Source organism: Eublepharis macularius, chromosome 9, assembly GCF_028583425.1.
Source record: "Eublepharis macularius isolate TG4126 chromosome 9, MPM_Emac_v1.0, whole genome shotgun sequence".
NCBI classification, from domain to species: Eukaryota; Metazoa; Chordata; class Lepidosauria; order Squamata; family Eublepharidae; genus Eublepharis; species Eublepharis macularius.
In genome coordinates, this window is record NC_072798.1 from 50,733,484 (window position 1) to 50,757,351 (window position 23,868).

The window sequence follows — 23,868 nt, forward strand, 5'->3', positions numbered from 1 at the left end:
CTTTTGGCATGTCTTGCAAGATAATTAGTTAATTTAATTATGTTTTCCTAGTTAAATGTGCTTAAAGTAATGTCCCATGACTAAATAAAGTGAGTATGCTGTTTTTGAAAAGTATGAGTTCAGCATATGAAGTATGTGTCTTGTTACAGGTGTTGTTGTGGAAGACAAATTTTGATGTATTTAAGTATAAAAAACTTCTTAAAAAGCATATGCGGAGGATACAGATTGATGAACCTCCTCATCTTCTTGATATTTACCCACGATCACCTCATCGTCATGATGTAAAAACACAGTCAGTTGAGGTAAACAATTATGATTTCTAATACTTAACTAATTGTACATTAACAAATAGTTGTTTGAATACCACTTATATCCAGACTTGCCTATAGGAACTGACTGATACAAGTGATAAGCCAGTGCTATAGGAAATATTTGATGCATTTTTACATGATCACAAAGAGCAATAAAAACTAGCTTGCTGTTAGATTGATAAGGAATGCATATACATTTTCTGTTGAAGAATCACTCGGGATGACTCTGGGTAATGCATTGTACTGGTTCCCATTACTGGGGCTGGAAGGCGGACTGGGCTCTGACGCACAGTCCAAGGCTGGGACCCCAGGGGCTAGGCAAGGCGTGGTTATTCAGTCCAAGGTCAGGGTTCCGGCAGTCAGGCTAGGCAAGGTCAGGCAGTCCAAGGACAGGCCTTCAGAAAACAGGCAAGACAGAGTGAATGGCTTCACAGCGATTGTACGTGCTGCATCCACGCCCAGCAGCCTCTCTTGGCTGGTTTTATAGCCCCGGGGCTAAGGGCCATGCATGCAGCCCATTGCTTGGGAAAGGATCCTCTAACTGCTCCTTATCATCATCAGAGAGCAGCTGGCACCAGCCCAGGAGGTGTGCTTTGCCTCCTTGCCTGCAGTTCAGTTCTCAGCTTCCGTCTGTGGCGCTCTAAGGGTGGAGGTGAAGCTGCAGGGCTGGGGCCAGCTAACTGGGTTTCATCTGCTGGATCAGAGCTAGAAGGTGTTGACTCTGCCCCAGCTGTTGGTTGTGCCTGCTGATCAGCCAGCATCCCCTGCTGGTCAGCTTCTGTTAGCTCCGCATCTCCTGAGGAGTTCTTAGCTTCTGGTAGTTCAAGGCTGGCTGCGTGGGGCTCCTCTTCCACGGAAGAGTCCTCACTATCGCTGAGACCTGGGTGACTCATGACAAGCATGACCTCAGATAGTCAGTGCGTATGTACCAACACGCTCTCCAATTACTGTTTACCCCATCTCTTGATCTGGAAGTCTTATAATGAATACAGAAAAATCATGTACCAAGCTATAGGTAGAGGGTCAAAAGAAGAAATACACAGGAAAAAAATCAGAGAATAGAAGCATAAAGCTAGAGGAAGCTGAGAACATTGCTGGGTTCATTGAATACAAATCTGCATGAATGAGAAAAGAATAACTTTCATGAAAGGAGAGAACAGGGTCAAACCTAACAATGATAAGTTATAATCATTAATGACATTTTAAAGTTAATTTTATTGTTTTACAATAACAGTTGGTTTTTGTAATTATTTCATATATCAAACAAGTAGATTTTTGTTGTTTTTGATCTAATGAAATTAATACCAGTGTGGTGTAGGGGTTAGAGTTTCAGACTAGGATCTGGGAGACCCCGGTTTGAATCCCTTCTCTGCCATGGAAGCTTGCTGGGTGACCATGGGCCAGTCACACACTTTGAGTCTAACCTACCTCCTTGAGTTATTATGCAGATAAAGTAGATTAATTTTAATTTAATTTATTATATTTATATTCCGCCCTCCCCGCTTTCACAGGCTCAGGGCGGATAACAAATACAAACATCATTAAAAACATTTAAAAACATTAAATAATACATTTAAAAACATTTAAAAACATTAAATATTACAATTCATGCTGCATAGTGGTTCATACATGCCTCTGTGTTCGCATAGGGGTGATGGTTTAACCCCCCCTTCACGGGGGGGGGGGGGCGGGCACTGCCCGGCGTCAGCCATATGCCTGGCAGAATAGCTCTGTCTTACAGGCCCGGCGAAATGCAAGCAAATCTTGCCGGGCCCTTGTCTTGCAAGACAGAGCATTCCACCAGGTTGGGGCCAGGACCGAAAAGGCCCTGGCCCTGTTTGATGCCAGGCGGGCCTCCCTAGGGCCAGGGACACTTAAAAGATGTTTTCCACCAGAGCGGAGAGTCCTCCGGGGCTCGTATGGTGAGAGACGGTCCCTCAGATACGTCGGTCCCAGTCTGCATAGGGCTTTGTAGGTTAACACCAAAACCTTGAACCTGATTCGGTACTCCACTGGCAGCCAATGCAGCTGGCGTGGCACCAGCGTAATGTGCTCCCACACCGGTGCTCCAGCAATGACCCGCGCTGCTGCATTCTGTACCAGCTGTAACCGCCAGATCAGGCCCATGGGAAGCCCAGCATAGAGCGCGTTACAGTAATCCAACCTAGAGGTGACCATTGCTTGGACCACTGTAGTCAAGTCACGGGGAGACAAATAAGGGGCAAGCTGCCTGGCCTGCCGAAGATAATAAAAGGAAGACCTGGCAACTGCAGTGATCTGGTCCTCCATCTTCAGGGAGGAATCCAGAATCACCCCCAGGCTCCTAACTCTCGGGGCCAATGTAAGTGCTGCCCCATCAAGTGTAGGAAGCCGGGGTCCCAAAGCCATCTCCCCACGACCCACATACAGGACCTCCGTCTTCGTGGGATTCAATCTCAACCAACCAGCCACAGCCTCAAAAGCACGCTCCAGGGCATCAGGGGCCGATCCAGGCCGCCCGTCCAACAACAGATAAAGCTGGGTGTCATCCGCATAGAGAATGATGTAAGCTGCTTTGGGTTCCCATTGGGGAGAAAGGCATGCATGCATGCATGAATGAATGAATGATAGATTAAAATACTTGACCAGTTATTTTTGGAGTAGTCAAATGGTTGACTTTCCATCATTGCCCATGATGTTGTATACTAGAACAGGTAATGTTATGTGTTGCCATGTCAGCAAATATTTAGAGGAGATACTGACAACTAGTAATAATTGCGGTTTCTTACAGCAACCAATGTCACATTAAAATCAGTATGTCATTATTATGCATAATACTGTATTCAAATGCACAGTGTAACTATAGGTGCTCTTCAGAGGCATTTGAAATCAATGTTCCTTTTTCTTCCAGCCTACACTAGGTGGCACTAAAATTTAAGAATAGTATGTATACTGGAAGTCAGCTAAGAATAGTATGTATACTGGAAAATCGGATTTTCAGACTGAGCTCTTTTTTCAATATTGAAAATATAGTCTATATTGTAATTGTTCTTTTTTCAGGACAATAAATGTATGTAGATAGAGGAGAAATGTGTTTAAGGATAAGGAACAACTTTACTGACATAGATTAAGAGATTTCCCAAAATTCTTTGTATCTCATTGCCTCTAACAACTTATTTTAACATTTTGAGTTGCTAAAGAGAGATCAATGTGTCTTATGTTTTAATTGCTGTCCTTGTGTTTTATGGATGTATTTTTGTTTTGGTTGTAACTAGTTTTATGATGTACTTTCTTAATGTTTTGTATTTAACAGTTAGTCACCTTGGTAGCCCTGATTGGGCAGAAAGATGGGATGTCAATTTTGTAAATAAATAAATAAAATATGTTTAAGAGCATGGTTTGGCAGCTTTAGCTGGTATAGCATGCCTCAACCCACTTCCTAGCAGGTGTGGGAGCAAATTTAGCTTCTTTTATGGCTACTGAGCTGTTTCTCTGGATTCATGTTAATTTCTAGACCCAAGTCAAATTACCTTTTAACGCCCTTCACAGGGTTCCTCTTCTCCCTCCATCTTACTGCATCTCTGAAAGAAGTTAAAACAGTGAGGAATGGGGCCTCCTAAACAATTGTTCCATCATAACATTCACTTCTTAAGGATCTGTGGACCTGGGAATAGTCATGAGGGCAAGTTTGGTGTATTGGTTTAGAGCAGCAGGTCTCTAATCTGGAGAACCAAGTTTGATTCCTAACTCCTCTGCTTGAAGCCAGCTGGGTGACCTTGGGCCAGTCACTGCTTCTTGGAGCTCTCTCAGCCCCAACCACCTCACAGGATGATTATTGTGAAGATAATAATAACACATTTTGTAAACCATTCTGAGTAGGCATTAATATGTCCTGAAGGACAGTATATAATTTGAACGTTGTTATTGGCAATTTTCCCTAAGCCAGGTAGCAATTTCAGGAGGCAATTTTCCCTAGGCTAGTTTGGCTAGGGATCCTAATGGAGTTTTGGCATCTTCTGGGCATGTGTGTGGGGGAAGATATTTGGGAATTTTCCTGCATTTTACAGGGGGTTGGACTAGCTGGCCCGAGGTCCCTTCCAATCCTGTGAGTCTAACATTATTGTTGGTTTTGGTGATGGTGGTGTAAGGTATATTTGTTTCAGCAGACTTAATAGGGTGAATGAATTTGTTAATACATTGACATTTATGGTGGTTGATCTTTGAATGTACCATGATTGCATTCTAGATGCAGTTAAGATAATGTGTTTAATGAAGTTTCAGATGACATTTTTTATGATGAAAGCTATTTTGACCACTAAATGACAATGAAGAGGATACTAAAGGAGGATAAGGTGATTTTTGAGATGCTAGATGAATTTTTCTCATCTGTCTTTACTGCTGAAGATATCAGGCAGATACCTGATCCTGAAGTGATGCTTTCAGGAGAAGAGGATGAGGAGGTGGGGGAAATAGTGGTCACAAGGGAGGAAGTGCTAGACGTCTCCCTAGAAGGTAAAATGACTAAACTGAGACTATCATACTTTGATCACATCATAAGAAGACAAGACTTACTGAAAAAGACAATAATGCTAAGAAACGAGGAAGAACCAGCATGAGATGGATTGACTCAATAAAGGAAGCCACAGCCTTCAGTTTTTCAAGACCTGAACAAGGCTATCAATGACAGGATGCTTTGGAGGTTGTTTATTCATAGGGTCTCCATAAATTGGAAGCAACATTTATTTATTTATTTATTTATTTTTGTTGTTGTTGTTGTTGTTGTTTATAGTCCGCCTTTCTCACTGAGACTCAAGGCAGATTACATAGTGTAAGATTAGTACAATCAGTATCAGGACATTACCGTACAGTATCAAGGACATTTCCATACAGCGTCAAGGACATTTCCATAAACAATGTCATAGGATTTTTCAAAGATACAGCATTAGCAGGCTCCAGTACAAAGTTGGAGAATTGCTGAAACAGAACATAATCAGTTCTGGGACTGACATTAGCTAACATGAACTACAAGTAGTATATAGGAGTACATATTCAAAGCAACAAGTAATATGCAAGACAGCATGCCCCCGCCCCCTACAGTACTTCCCTCCTATCTGAATAAATAAATCAGTTTTGCATCGTTTACAGAAAGCCAGGAGAATGGGTGTTCTCCTGACCTCCTCAGGCAGGCTATTCTACAGGGTAGGGGCCACCACAGAGAAGGCCTGTGTATGGGCTGCTGTTGATTTTGCCCATGTACAGGCTGGCAGCTGCAAGAGACCCTGTTTAGATGAGCGAAGCTGCCATGGAGGGACATAGGGAGGGGGGCAGTCCTGTAGGTATGCTGGGCTAAGGCCATGAAGAGCTTATCGTCCATAACACGTACAACAAATCACTGAGACATGATGATATCCATCCTAACATTTTTAAAGAACTCAAAAGTGAAGTTGCTAGTTGTCTCTATAATCAGCCTCTGGACTGGAAAGTGGCCAGTGTAGCAGACATTTTTAAAAAGGCATCTGGAGGGATCCAGGAAATTGCAGCTGGTTGGCTTAACATCTGAGTAAATTGTTGGAAAGCATTATTAAAGATAAAGCTGTTGAGCATATCAAAGAGCATAATAAGAAGAATAAAAATCAGCTTGGTTTCTGCAAAGTTAAGTCCTGTCTCATTAACCTTTTAGAGTTCTTTGGAAGTGTCAAGAAATGTGGACAGGAATGAGCCAGGAACCATTGTTTGTCAAAAGCCTTTTGGAAATCCAAACAAAGTCTCTCACCAAAAACTCCTGAGCAGCATTTTACACTCGATAGGCTAAAAGGATAGTCCTCTTATGGATTGGAAATTGGCTAAAAAACAGAAAACAGAGAGTATGAATAAATGGTCAGTTTTCACAATGTGAGCAGTGGGGTTCTTCAGGGATCTGTGTTGGCACTGGTGTTTTTCAATTTGTTCATAAATGACCTGGAGTTCGGGGTGAGTAGTGAGGTGGCCAAGTTTGCAGATGATACACATCCAGATCTTTGAAGCTAAGCAGGTGTGGCCTTGGTTAGTAATTGGATAGGAGACCTCCAAAGATGACCAGAGTTGCTATGCAAAGGCAGGCAATGGCAAAGCACCTCTGATAATCTCTTGTCTTAAAATCCCCAGCAGAGGGCACCATAAATTGGCTACAACTTGACAGCACTCTCCACCACCACCACCACCAGCAAATTATTTAGGGTGGTTAAAACAAAAATGGATTGCAAAATGCTCCAAAAGGATCTCTGCAAACTGGGGGAATGGGCATTAATATGGAAAATGAGATTCAATGTGAGCAAGTGTAAAGTGATTCTTATATTGGGGCAAAAAATCCCAAATTCACATACTTGCTGATGAGATCTGTGCTGGCAGTGACAGGCCAAGGGAGGGGTTTTTCGCTGGTAGTGGATTGCTCAATGAAAAGTCAACCTGTGCTGCAGCTGTGAAAAAGGCAATTTTCATGCTGGGCATAAATGAGAAAAGGAACAGAGAATAAAACTGCTGCTATCACACTGCCCTTACGGTGCCATCATACTGCCATCTATGATGAAAACATACTTAGAATACTGTGTATAGCTCTTGCTACTGCACCTGAAAAAGGATACGGCAGCACTTGAAAAAGTACAGAAAAGAGCAACCAAGATGATCAGGGGTCCAGAGCAACTGCTCTATGAGAATTGGTTTAAATGCTTATTATAGCAGTTTAGCTTAGAAAAAAGATGAGTTAAGGAGATAGTGGTCTATAAAGTTATGCATGATGTGGAGAGAGTGGACAAGGAGAAACTTTTCTCCCTCTGTTGTAATACTAGAACCCAGGGTCATCCACTGAAGCTGAGAGGTGAGGTGGGAGATTCAGGACAGACAAAAGGAAGTACTTCTTCATCCAATGCATAGTTGAATTGTGGAACTCACTGCCACCAGATGTGGTGATGGCCACCGGCTTGGAAGGCTTTAGAAGGAGAGTGGACAAATTAATGGAGGGCGGAGCTATCAATGGCTACTAGTCATGATGGATATCTACTTCCTCCAGTACCGGAGGCAGTATGCCTTTTCTGATCCAGCATGGGCTCCTTATGTTCTGGAAGTAGCTAAGGATTTATTCTTTTAATAACTCAAGTTTTTTTCACAGAGATTTTTTCCTGCTATAATGTGGCATAAAGTCTCCCATCCTTTTTCTGGGCTTTGTATTTTAAATAACACTAGGCCCATTTTCCCTGGCAGTTGAAAGAGCAGAGTGTCTTAGTAAATCTACTTCTGTGTAAAGCATTCAAAATATTTTTAGTGCAAGATCCAGATTTTTCTCACTTTTCACTGCATCATCTGTGCAGCAAGGAGTTTTTAGGTGGTGGTATTACATCGACACAGCAAGAGTCCTGCTAGTTCATTATGGTTAAGGGTTGAACATGAAGCGAGAGAGAGTTCTTATTACCTTGGCATAATCCAAATCATACAGCATATGAGAGTTCTACCTTGTGTCTATCCTCTGTAGTATAATATCTTCAAATCTGGTTTTCAACAGATAAATCCCAGTTATGACGTAACTGATATGCGAACATTTGACCCAACTGTCATAGATATTAGCTCTTCATCTTCTAGTTCTCAGGTAAGTTTTCCAGGGGAAAATGACAAACTGTATTAGAAACCAAATATTTGTAATGCTTGGCATTTATCCAGAGCTGTTAAAAGACTGTATGTGATGATAGACTGTGATGATAGCTTACAGATCTGGAGTAATCTTTATGTGTGACAGTTTATTCCTTTAATTGCAGCCAAATTTGAAGGAAACTCTCTGTTCACATTGTTGTGCCAAAAGGCTTTCCCTACTTTTTGTCTGCCCTTCCAGGGCAGCTGGTTGGCCACTGTGGGCCAGAATTGACATGGTAGCATCCTCATGGCCGCTGTGAAGAATCTGCTGCCATTTTTAAGTGATTTTAAAATACTGCGAGTGTAGCACAACGGGCTGAGATGCTCTTGCTTCCTCCCCCCATGACTTATCATGTACCAAAATGGCCACACACCCCTCTGCAGCAGTTTTGTCACTTGAAAAGGTGGGGGAGATGCGCACCGTGCTATGGGCCTGATAAGGATCTGGACCTTGCGGCACTTTAAAATCACTTTAATATGGCTGCGGCAGCCTCATGCCAGCCACGAGGATGCCATCGTGTCTAGTTTAGCCCTGTGTGAAGCAGGATGCTGTACTAGGTGGACCAATGGTCTTAATCAGCAGGGGGGTTCTTCTTTTCTCACTCTTTTAATATGGATGTTGCTTTTCTGCTACCTCCATAGATACAAAAATGTTTGATGTTCAGATATTTTGGAAAGCATTGTCTTCGGTCCATTATCTACTAGTTTTCAGCTTTATAGCTAGCATGGAAATACCTTACCTACTTTGAGCTACACTTAATATCTCCTTTTTGAAGGAGAGACTATCATGTTTGTTAACAGGGATGTTTTGTGCTGTGTGTATACTCAGCTTAAGCTTGCTTGTTCACATGGAAAAGTCTGAACAATTTTGATTCCCCTGTTAAGTGAATCACAGTGCAATCAGAGCATGCTTACACAAAAGAAAGCCCTAGTGAGCCTATTCCTGAGTGTTTCTGTATACAAGATGCTACTAAATTTGGCTTGTATTCTGCAAGCACACATCCAACTTGAGCTTCTATGGCTCTTCATTCCTACCAGTGTGTCATTTTGCCTGCTCAGAGCTGGAGTACTAGTCTGTAATAGTTCCATCCCTAAGCAAGTCTATTCAGAATCCTGCTCAGGTCCATCTATTTGTGCTTACTGCAAGAAAAGTGTTCTTAAGATTGCTCTGTAAGTAGTAGCAATATGGAAACCTCTTTCCTGTTGCTTCAATCCACACTAGTATAGTAAGATTTGAAAACTTTGGCCACATGGCTATTAATCAGAGAGGCTCTTCCTGTGTATGATTCACTCCCAGAAAGAACCCCGTGTTTTTAGTACCATCCACTTTATGTTGGGCCAGTTTGGTGTAGTGGTTAAGAGCAGCGGGGCTCTAATTTGGAGAACCCGGTTTGATCCCCCACTCCACTTAAAGCCAGCTGGGTGGCCTTGGGTCAGTCACAGCTCTTCCAGAGCTCCCTCAGCCCCACCCACCTCACGGGGTGACTGTTGTGGGGATAATAATTACATACTTCGTAAACAGCTTTGAGAGGGTGCTAAGTTGTCCTGAAGACCACTTTGTAAATCAAATGTTAATGTATTTTAATACATTTACATGCACACTCTTCCTCCAAGGCGCTCTGGGTTGTACATAATTCTTCCCATGTTCACTGAATCCTCACAACAACCCTGTGAGATAGGTTAGGCTGTGAGAGAGTGAGTGATCCAAAGTCATCATGGCTACACCAGGCTTCATGACACAATGGGGATTTGCATTTGGGTGTTCCAGATTCTAGTCTGATAAACAGTGCTGGCCTTATTACCATAAAGGCATAGGATTGATCTAAAAATATTGCTCCCATGCTGCAGTAGTCTATATGAAGTGACCCATTTTCAGACTTTAGTAGTATAGTGTATTGGAATAAATGTGTGCCACATTCCAGCTTTCTGAATGATCTGGGGAAAGTAAACTACTTTGGCTTTACAATTCATACTCCTCTTTTAATTCAAAATACGTTCCATTTTCATAGCCTCCTAGTCATCAGTGTATTTTGGTCTGTGCCTATACCTTGGAAGGAATTCTTGGAAGGCCTTTTATCCTTGCCAATATTGTAAATGTCCTTTGAGAAATCCTTTCTTTCTTTCTTTCTTTCTTTCTTTCTTTCTTTCTTTCTTTCTTTCTTTCTTTCTTTCTTTCTTTCTTTCTTTCTTTCTTTCTTTCTTTCTTTCTTTCTTTCTTTCTTTCTTTCTTTCTCACAATATTTTACCCCACAGAATAAGTAGATGTTATGAGAGTTCTCTAAATGATGGACTTTCTCTGTGGGGCTCAGTAGCATTTAAAAGACTTGGAGACACAACAGATATGGGGGCATGCTATCTTAATTCATCAAGGATAAGTACAATCCTCTACTTTGCCCATACTACCATGCACACCACTTTAAGTTCCTTTGGGAAAGGATGGGATAAAAGTGTTTTAGACAGACAGAAGTAGCTGTGTGCTAAGCACTTACTCAATGTGCCTTCACCTCCTGATACACTTCTCAAACTCAGCAGCTATGCTCTTTGTTATATTTAAAATAGGTGTATATTATTTCCAAATATTCTTCTTTGTAAATCAAGAGCCACTTGCAAATGAATGAAGTATGGCAGCATTTTTAAAATTTTGAATAAATCATTTTAATAAGCCATGTAATATAATGAATTCTGAGCATCTCTTTTAGGAATATGTTCATTATTGTGCAGTGTGCACAATCTACGTGTTTATTTCTTGCATATATTTTGTTATTCCAGTGCTGTTCATGGAGTTTAAAAGGGAACAAAATGGTAATTATCTATGAGTGAACATATAAACTTGCCTAAAACCGAGTCAGTCCATCCTCTTTGACTGGCAGCGTCTCTCCTGATCTCAGACAGTAAGGGTCCTTCTTCCAAGCCTGCTGCCTGAAATCTTTTATGTTTAGATGCCACCTGGGACCTTCTGCATGCAAAGCGTGTGCTCTACCCCAGTGATTTGTTTACTGATCGTAATTCAAGTTTTAAGGGTTGTTTCCTGTACAATGGTTTTTGAACAGAAGTTTGTATCTGTATCAATAGTCATCAAATTACCTCTGAGAAGCTCTCCAGTTTCACTCTAGAAAACAGTTCTTTGATGTACAGAAAATAAGGGGCATGATTGGGCAGGCAGCTGAATTTTCTTCTGCTTCAGAAAAATCAGAGCTCATATGTCTGTTGCCCAGGCTTTGTAGATTGACTTTATAAGGGGGGTGGAAGAGCTTCTGATCATTCTCACTGAATTGAGTTCATGACCTGTGATCATATTGCTGAAGCAACAAGGACAAAAGCTATGTTTTTCTTTCTAGTTCAGGGAATTATAAGTATTATCTGGGCTACTTTTCTGCGTGAAACTGCAGGAAATATTTTATTGACAAAAATGTGTCCCTTTGTAAAGTTAGATAATACTTCAGCATGTGTTACTGCAACAGCTTGCCGTAGCATTGCTAAACCACTGAAAAGAGTTGATTTCAACATTTACTCAACCAGAACTGTAGAAAATGTGCCCTGAAGTGAAACAATAATGATACAATCTTGTGTTCTCTAGAAGTCTTCAGTGGGTGCTTTGTGTGAATTGGTATAGTTGTATTAACACATCTCTGTGTATGTGGGATTGAAACATAAACATTCCAGTATCCTTTCTTGCCTGTCACTTTCTGTAGTAGTTTACCTGTGAGCTATGATTTCATGAGTCCATTGCCGATTTTGTCCTCTCCCTCCTCTGGTTCCCCCTCCCATATACTGCTGGGAATCAAAGCTGTGCCCCTCATTTTCACAGCTGACTCTGAGGCATGTAGAAAATGCTTGCCAGTCATCAGCCCACACCTCCACTACCAACTGGTCCCTTCCTCTTCCTGTGGAAAAGTAACATTCTCTGAGAGCCGTACCCTGAGGAATGCAGAAACAGCAGCAAGCCTTTCACACAGGAAATTACTACTCTAGCACTCTCAGAAAAGTGCTGCTATCACTTGGATACCTGCCCATAATGAGTTTCCTGCTGACCTACAAGATGATTTACTACTGATCTAAGTGCCTCTGCCAGTCTATAAGCATAACAGCAGCTAATGAAACTGGCCATCAGCAGTTCTGTAAATGTGTAACTGTACCATCTGAAACCTGGAATGTGGTAGGCTCATATGCTTTTTGCTGAGCTCTTTCGTATTCCATTGAGAGAAGCTGGATAGCAAATTCTGCATGCTTTTATAAAGCTGACAAATATTAGTTCAGGCCTTTTCAACGTTTGAAGACTATTTTGATTTCCAAATGGTTATTTTAATTCAGACTTTTAAAAAAAGTGTTCAATGCTCATGACACAGATAGCCAAGTGGTTTGGTTCACTCCCCGCATGTGCTGTACTGCAATTAATGGATATCACAGAGAAGCAGTACTTGAATTGGATTGTCCTTGAGTTATATTTTTATATCTCTCTACACTAGGAATCTGTAAGGGTCTTGCTCCATGACTAGTAAAAGTGTGCCATAGTCCCTCTTTAGAATAGTAAGTAAAAAACCACCGTAACTACCTATATAGGTAGTCACGGTGGGTTTTTTGCTTGCTATTCTTGTGTACTTCCATGATTCTCCTTTTCATTGTTATAGCCCCATTTTAGCCTTTGCATGGTATATCCATTTAAATTGGGACAGTTTAAATATAACAGCAGCTGGAATGGGAGTTCAGAAAGCAAATCAGATGAATGGGGAACAACTCTCTTGTTATAGCAAGGCTCTTGTGCCTTTGAAAGTGGCACTGACACAGTAGGATGATAAGTAGAATTATCCCTTTCGTTGCATGTTCATGATAGGTATAACTGAAGTGGTGTCAAACAACTGTCTGTTAAGCAATTTGTAGCCGTACAGGAGCCAGACTAGACTGGTTGGTTGAGACAAAGTCGGCTGAAATTGAATCCGTGCAGGAGCCAGACTAGGACTGGTTGGTTGAGACAAAGTCGGCTGAAATTGAATCCCACGAAGTCGGAGATCCTGTATGTGAGTCGTGGGGAGATGGCTTCGGGACCCCAGCTCCCTACACTTGATGGGGCACCACTTACATTGGCCTTGAGAGTTAGGAGCCTGGGGGTGATTCTGGATTCCTCCCTGAAGATGGAGGACCAGATCACGGCAGTCGCCAGGTCCTCCTTTTATCATCTTCGGCAGGCCAGGCAGCTTGCCCCTTATTTGTCTCCCTGTGACTTGACTACAGTGGTCCAAGCAATGGTCACCTCTAGGCTGGATTACTGTAACGCGCTCTATGCTGGGCTTCCCATGGGCCTGATTCAGCGGTTACAGCTGGTACAGAATGCAGCGGCGCGGGTCATTACTAGAGCACTGGTGTGGGAGCACATTACGCCGGTGCTACGCCAGCTGCATTGGCTGCCAGTGGAGTACCGAATCAGGTTCAAGGTTTTGGTGTTAACCTATAAAGCCCTATGCGGACTGGGACTGACGTATCTGCGGGACCGTCTCTCACCGTATGAACCCCAGAGGACTCTTTGATCTAGTGGAAAATATCTTCTAAATGTCCCTGGCCCTAGGGAGGCCCGCCTGGCGTCGGCCAGGGCCTTTTCGGTCCTGGCCCCGACCTGGTGGAATGCTCTGCCTTGCGAGACTAGGGCCCGGCAAGATTTGCTTGCATTTCGCTGGGCCTGTAAGACGGAGCTATTCCGCCAGGCATATGGCTGACGCCGGGCAGTGCCCCCCCCCATGGAGGGGGGGTTAAACTATTCCCCCATATGAACGCAGATGCTGCCGCCACACTTATTATTAAGGTATGGATTTGCTCTGGGAACACTGCTGTGTGTATACACTAAACTTTTGCTATGTGCTGCTTTAAAAAAATTTTTTTTTAATTATTTATATGTAATAGATGTAGATGAGATGATTGTGTTTTTTAAGGTGTTTTTAATGATGTGTATATTTGTATTCTGTTATCCGCCCTGAGCCTGCGAAAGTGGGGAGGGTGGAATATAAATACAATAAATTAAATTTAAATTAAATTAAGAGAATTGCCAGTGCCAATAGATTCACTTAGATGCGCTTAGCTTTTGGTTGTGTTGTGAGCTCAGCAGGTGGTTGGCACTGCGCTGTGAATAGGGTCCATTTGTGCCTCTACTCATGCTGAAGAGCTTTCTGGAAAGAGCCAAGAGAGATTCAAAGGTAGTAATGAATCTATACAGCTGTAGCAGCAAACAGGAAGTGAGCTGTGGCATTCTGCAAAATAGTATGAGTTATGGAACTGAGAGTGGCACTACCTGGGTGTTCTTTCAGTTTCTATACCTCCCACCTTGCATGTTCCCACATGTTAGGCTGCACCTGTTGATGGAGATAGAAGTATTTGCCCAATGTGTGTACCAAGGAATTGCTTTGGAACTGTGTCTGCAGATTTTGAGAGGACACTGCTCCATTGCTCTCCGATCCTACAAAGCAAGAGGCCAGCAATAACTGTGGCTGGAATGGGAGTGGTTGTGGCTGAATTCCATTTCCCCTACTTGCATATTAGGGTTGGTACAACAGCAATACTGTCGTACCAGCATATCTCCCAAGGAAGAAGGCATTTTTTGTACTGTGCATACTTAACACTGTGTCCTCTGAGGGAAGAAAGATTATAGAGCCATTGTGTAGTAGTACAGGTTGAATGGCGTGTGGCTCTTTTCCCTTGCTTGCCCTTTGCTGGATGCATTGCCCTTGCATCTTCCATTGGAAGAGTGGAGGTTTCAGGTCAGTGTTTGTGTGCTGAGAGTAGAGTGCTATTATGAGTTCTGAGCAAAGCAATATTGACAATATTCTTGAACGATGTTTGTTCTCATCCTCATCTTTTTGTGCAAAGTGCACTTTCTGTACAGTTTCCATCAGCCAAAGTATGCATAGCACAAGGCTAGATAAATGTAACCCCATAGTACTCAGCCTAAGATACTGGTATCCTGGAGTTCATATAGTTCTTAGGAGAACTGTAGCATTCAGTCAGTATCCACAACAAGCTGCCATCTTCATCTACCAACCCTAAGCTATGCCATAGATCGTCTTCGTCCTTCTGTGCAGCCCCACATTGGGACTGCGCAGGCGCAGGCCAGCCGCGGAAAAGATTTTTCTAGCTCTAAGAGATGTGAGGGGGACGTTCGGATCCACCGCGCATGCGCGCCGGTGTTCCCGCCAATTTTGAATGCATATATATCCGAACGTCCCCGGCATTCCCTCAGTTCCTTTTTCGCCGCCGTCGAAAAGGTTCTTATTGTCTAGCGTTCGTTTCCAGCGTCTCTTCGGAGTTTTGGATCGTTTCTTCTGCTGGTCGGTATTTTCCCCTTGTCAGTCGGGAGATACCGTTCATTATGTCGCAGACATCTTTGTTTAAAAAGTGTCATAAATGCGGCACTAAGATGACCCATTCGGACGGCCATGAGCTCTGCCTCATCTGCCTGGGCGAGGGGCATGTTGTCGAGCGCTGCTCCATTTGTATGTCCTTCACTCCGAAGGCAAGGAGTGATCGGAAGGCCAGGCTCCGTGCCTTCTTGTGGGATGCCAACCTTCTCCCCCCCAAGCCATCGGGCTCTTCGGGAGATAGGCCGCGCTCCGCCGCTCCGTCACCGGCGCCGTCTCGTAAGTCGCCAGAGCCGCTCCCCTCGGAACCGACGGGGCAACCCGTTCCGGAGGCCCGACCTGATTCCGGTTCCGGGGATCGTCCTTCGAGCCGGAAGGCCAAGAAGCGTTCCGCTCCCAAGCCGAAGTCCTCCTCCAAGCCTTCGGTTCCGGAGGCTGTTTCGGAGCCCCCGTCCAAGAAGGCCAAGGCGAAGTCGAGGGCCAAGGGCCGTGCATTGTCCCCAGCTCCGGCTGTGCTGCCTGGTTCTCCGGCCGAACCAGTCCTGATACCCGACGATGTGGTGAGTCTCCACACCCCGTCGCCTCCTTGCACGCCTCCTCCGTCGGTTCCCGAGGAATTTATGCCGTTTCCGCCTTTCCCGGAACCGTTCCAATCTTTTGAGCGCTCCCTGCCGTCCGCCCCGGCGCCTTCAGAGGCCTCCGTTCCACTGCCGTCTACCTCGTCGGTTCCGATGCCTCTTCGCTGGCCTGCCCCGGTGCCTGCTCCTCTGCCCCCTTGCCAACCGGTCGCGGGGGTTGGGAACATGACCTCCTGGCAGGATTTTGTGGCGTGGTTCCAGCAGTCGCTGCCCTTCCTGCAACATCCGTCGGTTCCGATGGTCTCCGTTCCGGCTCAGCCAGTCGGGCTCCCAGCACCCGCTCCTCCACCTCCGGGCTTGCCTCTGCGACCGCCGGTTCCTGCAACTTATCCGTCGGCCCCGACCGCTCACCGGTCTTCGGTTCCGACGCAAACCTCGCCGGAGTTTTCGGATTCCGAGGATGATGAAGGTCTGGCGTCACCGTCGGAGTGCTCTTCAGACGCGGCCTCGGATCCTTCCCCGGATGACACCGTGGGTGGGCCCCGCTCATCGTCCCCGAATGACGATTACAGGCTATTCTCCGAACAAATGGTGCGGATGGCCGCCGCGCTGGAGATAGACGTCTCCTCCACGATCTCCAAGCCCAAGAGTAAGCTGCTGGAGGCGCTGTATTCCGGGTCCCCCGCGTCGGTGGCGTTTCCCCCTGTGGAGGATTTTGTTGATAACGCTCTCGCGCTCTGGCAGACGCCGGCGTCCCTGTCCGCGACGGCAAAGAAGGTGGAACGGTACTACCGTTTAAAGCAAGATGATTGCCCGTACCTCTTCAATCACCCGAAACCCTCGTCGATCGTGGCTGAGGAGGGTCAGGCTCGGTTCCGTTCCGGTTCCTCGTCGGCCCCGGCGGACCGAGAAGGCAGAAAGCTGGATGGCGTGGGCAGGAAACTCTACTCATCCGCGTCTCTGGGATTCCGTATTGCCAACTTCCAGGCCATAATGGGATCCTATAATCTATTCCTGTGGAAGAGGCTGTCCTCTTACCTCTCCGACCTCCCGGAGGATCGCCGCCACCTGGTTAAGGCCCTCCAAGCCGAGGCCGTGAAGCTGTCAAAACAGCAAATGACAGCTGGCAAGGACGCCGCCGACTCTGCAGCGCGAGCGATGGCAACTTCGGTGGTCTTGCGTCGGCACGCCTGGCTCCGGTCCACGGCCCTGCCTCCAGAGAAGAAGGCGAAGGTGGAGGACTTCCCGTTCGAGGGGCCCCAGCTCTTCTCGGAGAAGACGGATGAGTCCCTCTCCCTGATGAAGAAGAATCAGCAGACGGCCAAGTCCCTCGGGGTCGCCCCTTCAGCCCAGTCGTCGGGTCCGAGGTATCGCTACGGTCGGTTCCGATCCTACCAGACCCCTTACCAGCCTTACCAGCAGCGTCAAGGGCGCTTCTTCTCGGGCCAGTCCTACGGTCACCGATCCTACTCTGCCCAGCAGCGTCACCCTTCCAGGCGCTCCGGCCGGTCCAAGGGCAGGCAACAGCCCTCTTCGCCCAAGCCTTCAACCTCGGCGCAGAAGCCCTCGGTCTTCTGACTACGCCTGGACGCTCCCCCGTTGGCCTCCGAGGGTGCTTCCTCTGCTGCCCAGTTTCTGGACAGGCTTCGACCTTTTTTGCCCTGTTGGCAACGTGTTACTTCTGACGCTTGGGTCCTGTCCATTGTGGCCCATGGTTACAAGTTAATGTTTACGGATGCACCCCCTCTCTCTCTCCCTCCCCGTTGTTCTCCATGTTGTGATGTTGTGTTACACAATAATGTTATGGAGTTGGTTACCAAAGGTGCTGTCCGGGTGGTCAATGTCTCTACTTCCCCCTGGGGATTTTATTCCAGATACTTCCTTGTGGATAAGAAGGGTGGAGGTTCCCGGCCTATCTTAGACCTTCGAGGCCTCAATGGTTATTTGAAGGCTGAGAAGTTTCGCATGCTGACCCTGGCGCGAGTCATGGAACTCCTGGAAGTGGGCGTCTGGCTGGCCATTCTAGACCTGAAGGATGCCTACTTCCACATTTCTATTTTTGAGGGCCACAGGAAATACCTGCGGTTTGTGTATGGGGATTCTGTGTATGAATATACAGTGTTGCCCTTCGGGCTAGCCTCTGCACCCAGAGTGTTCACAAAGTGCATGGCCACCGTAGTGGCATACCTGCGGTCCCAGGGTTGCTTTATCTACCCGTACCTGGATGACTGGCTCCTGGTGGGACCCTCACCTGACTCTCTCCAGGCCCATATTGCCCTCACTTTGTCCGTGCTGGCTAGGCTGGGCTTGGTGGTTAATGGGGATAAGTCTATCCTGACCCCAGGCATGGCCATTAGGTTTATTGGGGTCCATTTCAATTCCCTGCTGGGTAGAGCCTACCTGCCCCCAGACCGGTTGGCCAGGCTTTCCGCTTTGGCCCGGCATTTTATGCATTGCCGGTATCAGACTGCCCTTTTGGTTCAGACTCTGTTGGGCCTTATGGCCTCCACCACAGGGGTGGTTTTCTTTGCGCGCCTGCGTATGAGGCCTCTGCAAAACTGGTTTGTCCGGAGGTACAACCCCCTCGCCATGGGTCAGCACCAGAGGTTTTCCATCCCCAGGGTGGTGCTGCGCTCTCTGGCCTGGTGGACTGTCCCTGGGAACCTGTCTGAAGGTTGTCCTTTCGGCCCCTTCCTACCTGAGGTCACGGTTTATACCGATGCCTCCAACTTGGGATGGGGGGGGCGCTGTGGACAGCTTTCGGCTCAGGGCATCTGGTCCCCATCTGAGGCATCCATGCATATCAACCTTCTTGAGCTTAGGGCGATCCGTTACTCCCTCGCTTCTTTTGCAGATGCCATTCGGAACAGGAGGGTTCAGGTCCTGTCGGACAATACCACGGCCTGCTACTACCTCAACAAGCAGGGAGGGACGGTCTCGCTCAAGCTCTGCAAGGAGGCAACGACTCTATGGAATTGGGCCATGGTCAACAACGTCCTTCCCAGGGCCGTGCACATTGCCGGGGATCTCAACACCTCGGCGGATGCGCTGAGCAGGGTGTTTTTGCCTCAGCACGAGTGGTCCCTAAACAGGGTTTACCTCGACCAGGTTTTCCGCACATGGGGCACGCCGTTGGTCGACCTCTTCGCCACTGCCCGCAACAAACAGGCCCCGCTGTTCTGCTCCCGGGCCGGCATTGGCCGCCACTCCCTAGGGGATGCCTTCCAAATACCTTGGTCCCCAGGGCTCTTTTATGCCTTCCCGCCCTTCCCGCTCCTGTACAAGGTTCTTTCCAGGGTCAGGGCCTTCCGAACCCACTGTATCCTCATTGCCCCTCGGTGGCCTCGCCAGGATTGGTTCCCCCTTTTACTTTCCCTGTCCCAGGGGCGATGCCTCTCCCTGCCTCACGCCCCGGACCTCTTAACCAGGGACGGGGTGTGGCATCACGATGTGGCTGTACTGAATCTGACTGCCTGGCTTCTGGGCACCCGGGAGTGAGCCTCTCTTCTGGAGTGCTTGGGGTGATCTTGAATGCCCGGAAACCGTCCACCAGGTTGTCCTATCAGAGGAAGTGGTCACGTTTTTCCCGGTGGTTGGCCCTGAAGGGGGTTTCTCCCTTTAGTTGCCCGCTTCCTGTCATCCTGGACTACCTCCTGGAACTCTGCTCCCAGGGCCTTGCGTTTTCCAGTGTTAAGGTCCACATGGCTGCAATCTCTGCCTTCCATGAGCAGATTGATGGGAAGACAGTTTTTACTCACTGGCTTTCCAAGCAGTTCCTGAAGGGCCTGTTCAAGACCTTCCCTCCTAGGGCCCATCCCATTCCGCAATGGAGTCTCTCCCTGGTTCTCTCCCGGCTGATGCTCCAGCCCTTTGAGCCTCTATCTTCTTGTCCCCTACCTTTGCTCACTCAGAAGGTGGCTTTCCTGGTAGCAATCACGTCCTCTAGGCGTGTTGGGGAGCTGTCTGCCCTGCGGTGTGACCCTCCCTTCCTGCAGTTTTTCCCTGGTACTGTCATGCTCCACACTAGCATGGAGTTTCTGCCCAAGGTAGTCTCAAGGTTTCACCTACAGCAAAAGGTGTTCCTCCCTTCCTTTTTTCCAACACCTTCATCCCCAGGGGAACGAGCACTACACACGTTGGATGTAAAGCGTGCTTTATTGTTTTATTTGCACCGCACCAAATGTTTCAGGAAGTCTCCTGCCCTGTTTGTGTGTTACTCTGGCCCTCGCAAGGGCTCACCTGCTTCTGCCCAGTCCATCTCTCGCTGGATTGTGTCTACGATTAAACTTTGCTATCAGCATGCTGGAGTCCAGTGTCCCTTGTTGGTTACCGCTCATTCCACTCGAGCGCAAGCTGCTTCTGCTGCCTTCCTACGAGGAGTGCCGCTCCGGGACGTCTGCCAAGCTGCGACATGGTCCACTGCAGACACTTTCATCAAGCACTATTCTGTGGATGTGCATGCACGACGTGACTCGGCTGTGGGCACAGCTGTCCTGCAGTCCTTGTTCAAGTAGACACTCACACCCGCCCCCATTGGTGAGATGCTAGTTACTCTCCCAATGTGGGGCTGCACAGAAGGACGAAGACGATAAACAGGGTTTCTCACCTGTAACTGTTGATCGTCGAGTCTCTTCTGTGCAGACACACATTCCCTCCCGCCTGCCCCGCTGTGAGTGCTTGGTTTCTTCCATTGTTTCTCCGGCGGCTCAGGTGAACTGAGGGAATGCCGGGGACGTTCGGATATATATGCATTCAAAATTGGCGGGAACACCGGCGCGCATGCGCGGTGGATCCGAACGTCCCCCTCACATCTCTTAGAGCTAGAAAAATCTTTTCCGCGGCTGGCCTGCGCCTGCGCAGTCCCAATGTGTGTCTGCACAGAAGAGACTCGACGATCAACAGTTACAGGTGAGAAACCCTGTTTTTATGTATATATAGCATGAGGCAGAAGGGAAAGGTTTATTTTTCACTTCCATTGCAAAACTGTGTTTCTTTTCTGAAAAATGGGATTTAGTCACAGGTATCCATGTTCTGATCATATCCAGGTTGGATTACTGAAATGGTCTTCATGTGGGGTTCCTTCTGAAGACGTTTTGGTTCTCAATTGGTAAAAAACTCAGCGGCCAAATCACTAACTGGTAAAAACTACAGGGAACACATTTCACCCATTTTAAAAGCGCTTCAGTGGCTGCCTGTTCATTTTCCTATACCAACAGCCAGCTAGTCCGGCATCGAGGCTGCATGCAGGTGTGCAGATGAGGCCTTCATGACAGGAACTCTGAGAAAAACAGCTTAACCCTTAGAAGGCCATGAGGCAACAAAAACGATCTCCCAAGAGAGACAGAGATAGAGGAGGAGTCAGGTGGCATTCTCACCTTAGGCAAAGAGAAGCAGCTTACTATCAAGAGAGTTACACTACACACAGAAAGACATACAGCACACACACACACCCCATGTACGAAGCATGTTAAGCCATCTATTCCATCAGTTGCCCAGTTGTAGGTTACCATCCCCATATCCATCCAACTGACACTGAATCTTTTGACTTTTCAGTGCCAGGTCAAAACATGTCTTTTTAGCCGGGCAATTTTGCTTGTTTCTATTTAGCTCATTTAGTTCTGTTTAGTTCATTCCCTTTCTGAATCCATACTTATTCTTATTCTACAATAAAAATAAGACACTGGTCTTATATAGTTTTATTTTCCCTGTTAGGTTTTTAATTTGTATTGTTTTATTTTGTTGTGTTTCCCTGTATTTCATTGTTAGCCCTAAAAGTATCACAGCTAATATTGAGGCACATAAATATTGAAAATAATAAATTACTATATGCTGACAACCTTGGGCAGTTCTGAAGTGATCTGAACCAAAATAGGAATTCTTGTATAACATGTATTGGAACTGCCTGTTTCATCATCTTGTTAAAACACGGTTTATTTTTCAAACTTAACATTTTAACAGTGCAGTCCTAAGGACACTTTCCTGAGAGTAAGCTCCATTGAGTAGACCTGCTTAGGAATGCTCTCAAAGTTTATTTACAGAATAGTCTTCAGTAGAGTTACACCCTTCTAAGCCCATTGACTTCAGTGGACTAAGAAGAATTAGAATTGCACTGTCAGTCATTTAAAAAGTTTTTTTAAAAAGAACTGCTTATGAGTTGAGATTGCTTGTTTCTACCCCGTGGCTCACCAGATGGATACTGAACTTCATGTGGACACCTGATTAGCGTAGCCCCTTGCAGCCCAGCACTCCTGAGCTCAATGACAATATGACGGCCACAAGAGGCAGAGCCAATCACAAAATATCAGGGATCAAAGTTATGCATAACTCTCAGCATTAGGTCAGAAGCTCTGTTTAACAAGGATGCCTTTTCATCTGCACAGGCAGTCAGAAGCCTGTTGGGTGCAAGCCCCACCTGGCCCTGTCCAATTTCTAAAAGCGCTTGGCAGGTGCAAGGAAAGGTGGTGGTGGATGCCATGCTGCCGTCAGGCACCTCAGTAGGGTCCCTGGGCATACAGGATAAAAGGAGAAGAATTGATAACCTACTCGTGTATGCTCAGAGCTGCTTCTCAATTTTTTGTCCCTCATCTAGAAAGACTAAACCTTATGAGATACACAATATTGGTGAGAGTGCATAAACACCCTGCTATATGTTAACTCCTTAATTTTTTACAGCACTGTTACAGAAAATACAGTATGCAGTAGAGAAGGGGTGGGAAAGCTTTCTGGCATTCAGTGAATAGCGGGTGGGGGAGTGGGGAGCAGCAGAGTATAATTAGTTTTACAAGGTGATAAAGTAGGCAAATGGGACCGGTGGTTTGGCTAGTGTACAATAGATTCAGCTCTTATAAGTTTTGTTGTGCTGTCAGTTGAAAATCCAAATAACCCTGATAAGTATATTCAATTATATGCAACTTTGAAAAGGATGTTCTAGATAGAGGGAGTTGAGATTCAAAGAAGATGAATTGCATCCTTCTGGTCTTGAAAGGCAAAGTAGGTAAACAGTAACCTGTGGGGAGTGGGGGTGGGGGGACATAGGATGCTGCAATACCAGTTTTAGAGAAGCCAGCTTTGCCAGGTTAGTAGGCTAGCCCAATGTGGAGGTAGGTAGCATAGCATCATCTGTATACAGCCTTTGACATAGTAGATCATGCCATCCTGTTGAGGTGTCTGGAGACAGAAGTGGGCATCAAAGGATGTGCCTTGGACTGGTTTAAATCGTTTCTCATGGGACAGACCCAAAGGGTTGCTGTTGGAGATCAGCTATCTCAAGAATGGGAGCTATCTTGCGGGGTTTCACAGGGCACAGTCTTGTCTCCCATGTTATTCAACCTCTATGTAAAACCTTTAGGAGAACTCATTCGCAGCTATGGAGTTTGATATCACCAATATGCAGATGACACCCAGATCTGTATTTTGCTATCCAGGTCCACTCAGGATGCAGTAGAAATCTTGGATTGCTTCCTGACAGCTGTGGTGAAATGGCTAAAAATGAACAAATTGAAATTGAATTCCAAACAAGACAGAAGTGATGCTTGTTGGGGAGGCAGAGATCTCGAAGGACATTGTACTCTCCACTTCCGATGGAGTTTGTCTGACCTTTGCAGACCAAGGGGTTACATTGGGCCCAGTGCTGTTACTAGAACAACAAGTTAAGACAGCTGCAAAAAACTCCTTTTACAACCTCACTGTAGCCTGGAAGATGGTTTCTTACCTCGACATGGCCGACCTGGCCACTTGGATCCATGCTGTGGTAACATCAAAACTTGACTATTGTAATGCACTATACGTAGGTCTCCGATCCAAATTAACTAGGAGACTCCAATTGGTGCAAAACGTTGCAGCGCGACTGCTATCAGGAGTGAGCAGGAGCATGAACATCACCCCCATTCTGCAGTCACTCCATCAGCTACCATGCTCAGCTCAAGATATTGGTTATAACATACAAAGCTCTTCATGACCTTGGCCCAGAATACCTATGGGACCGCCTCCTTCCCTACGTTC

General features: G+C 46.2%; 1 protein-coding gene across 4 annotated transcripts in view; it reads left to right on the forward strand.

Annotated features, from left to right (window-relative positions):
• POC1B (POC1 centriolar protein B) overlaps positions 1–23,868 on the forward strand; it is a 53,312-nt gene that overhangs the window by 19,681 nt on the left and 9,763 nt on the right. For 3 of the 4 annotated variants that reach the window (XM_054988655.1, XM_054988654.1, XM_054988657.1), the window contains exons 9-10: positions 150–302; positions 7,825–7,908. In XM_054988655.1, coding sequence (XP_054844630.1) covers positions 150–302; positions 7,825–7,908 — 237 coding nt within the window. The remainder of the gene's footprint in view (positions 1–149; positions 303–7,824; positions 7,909–23,868) is intronic. The other variant, XM_054988656.1, reaches the window with a different exon arrangement.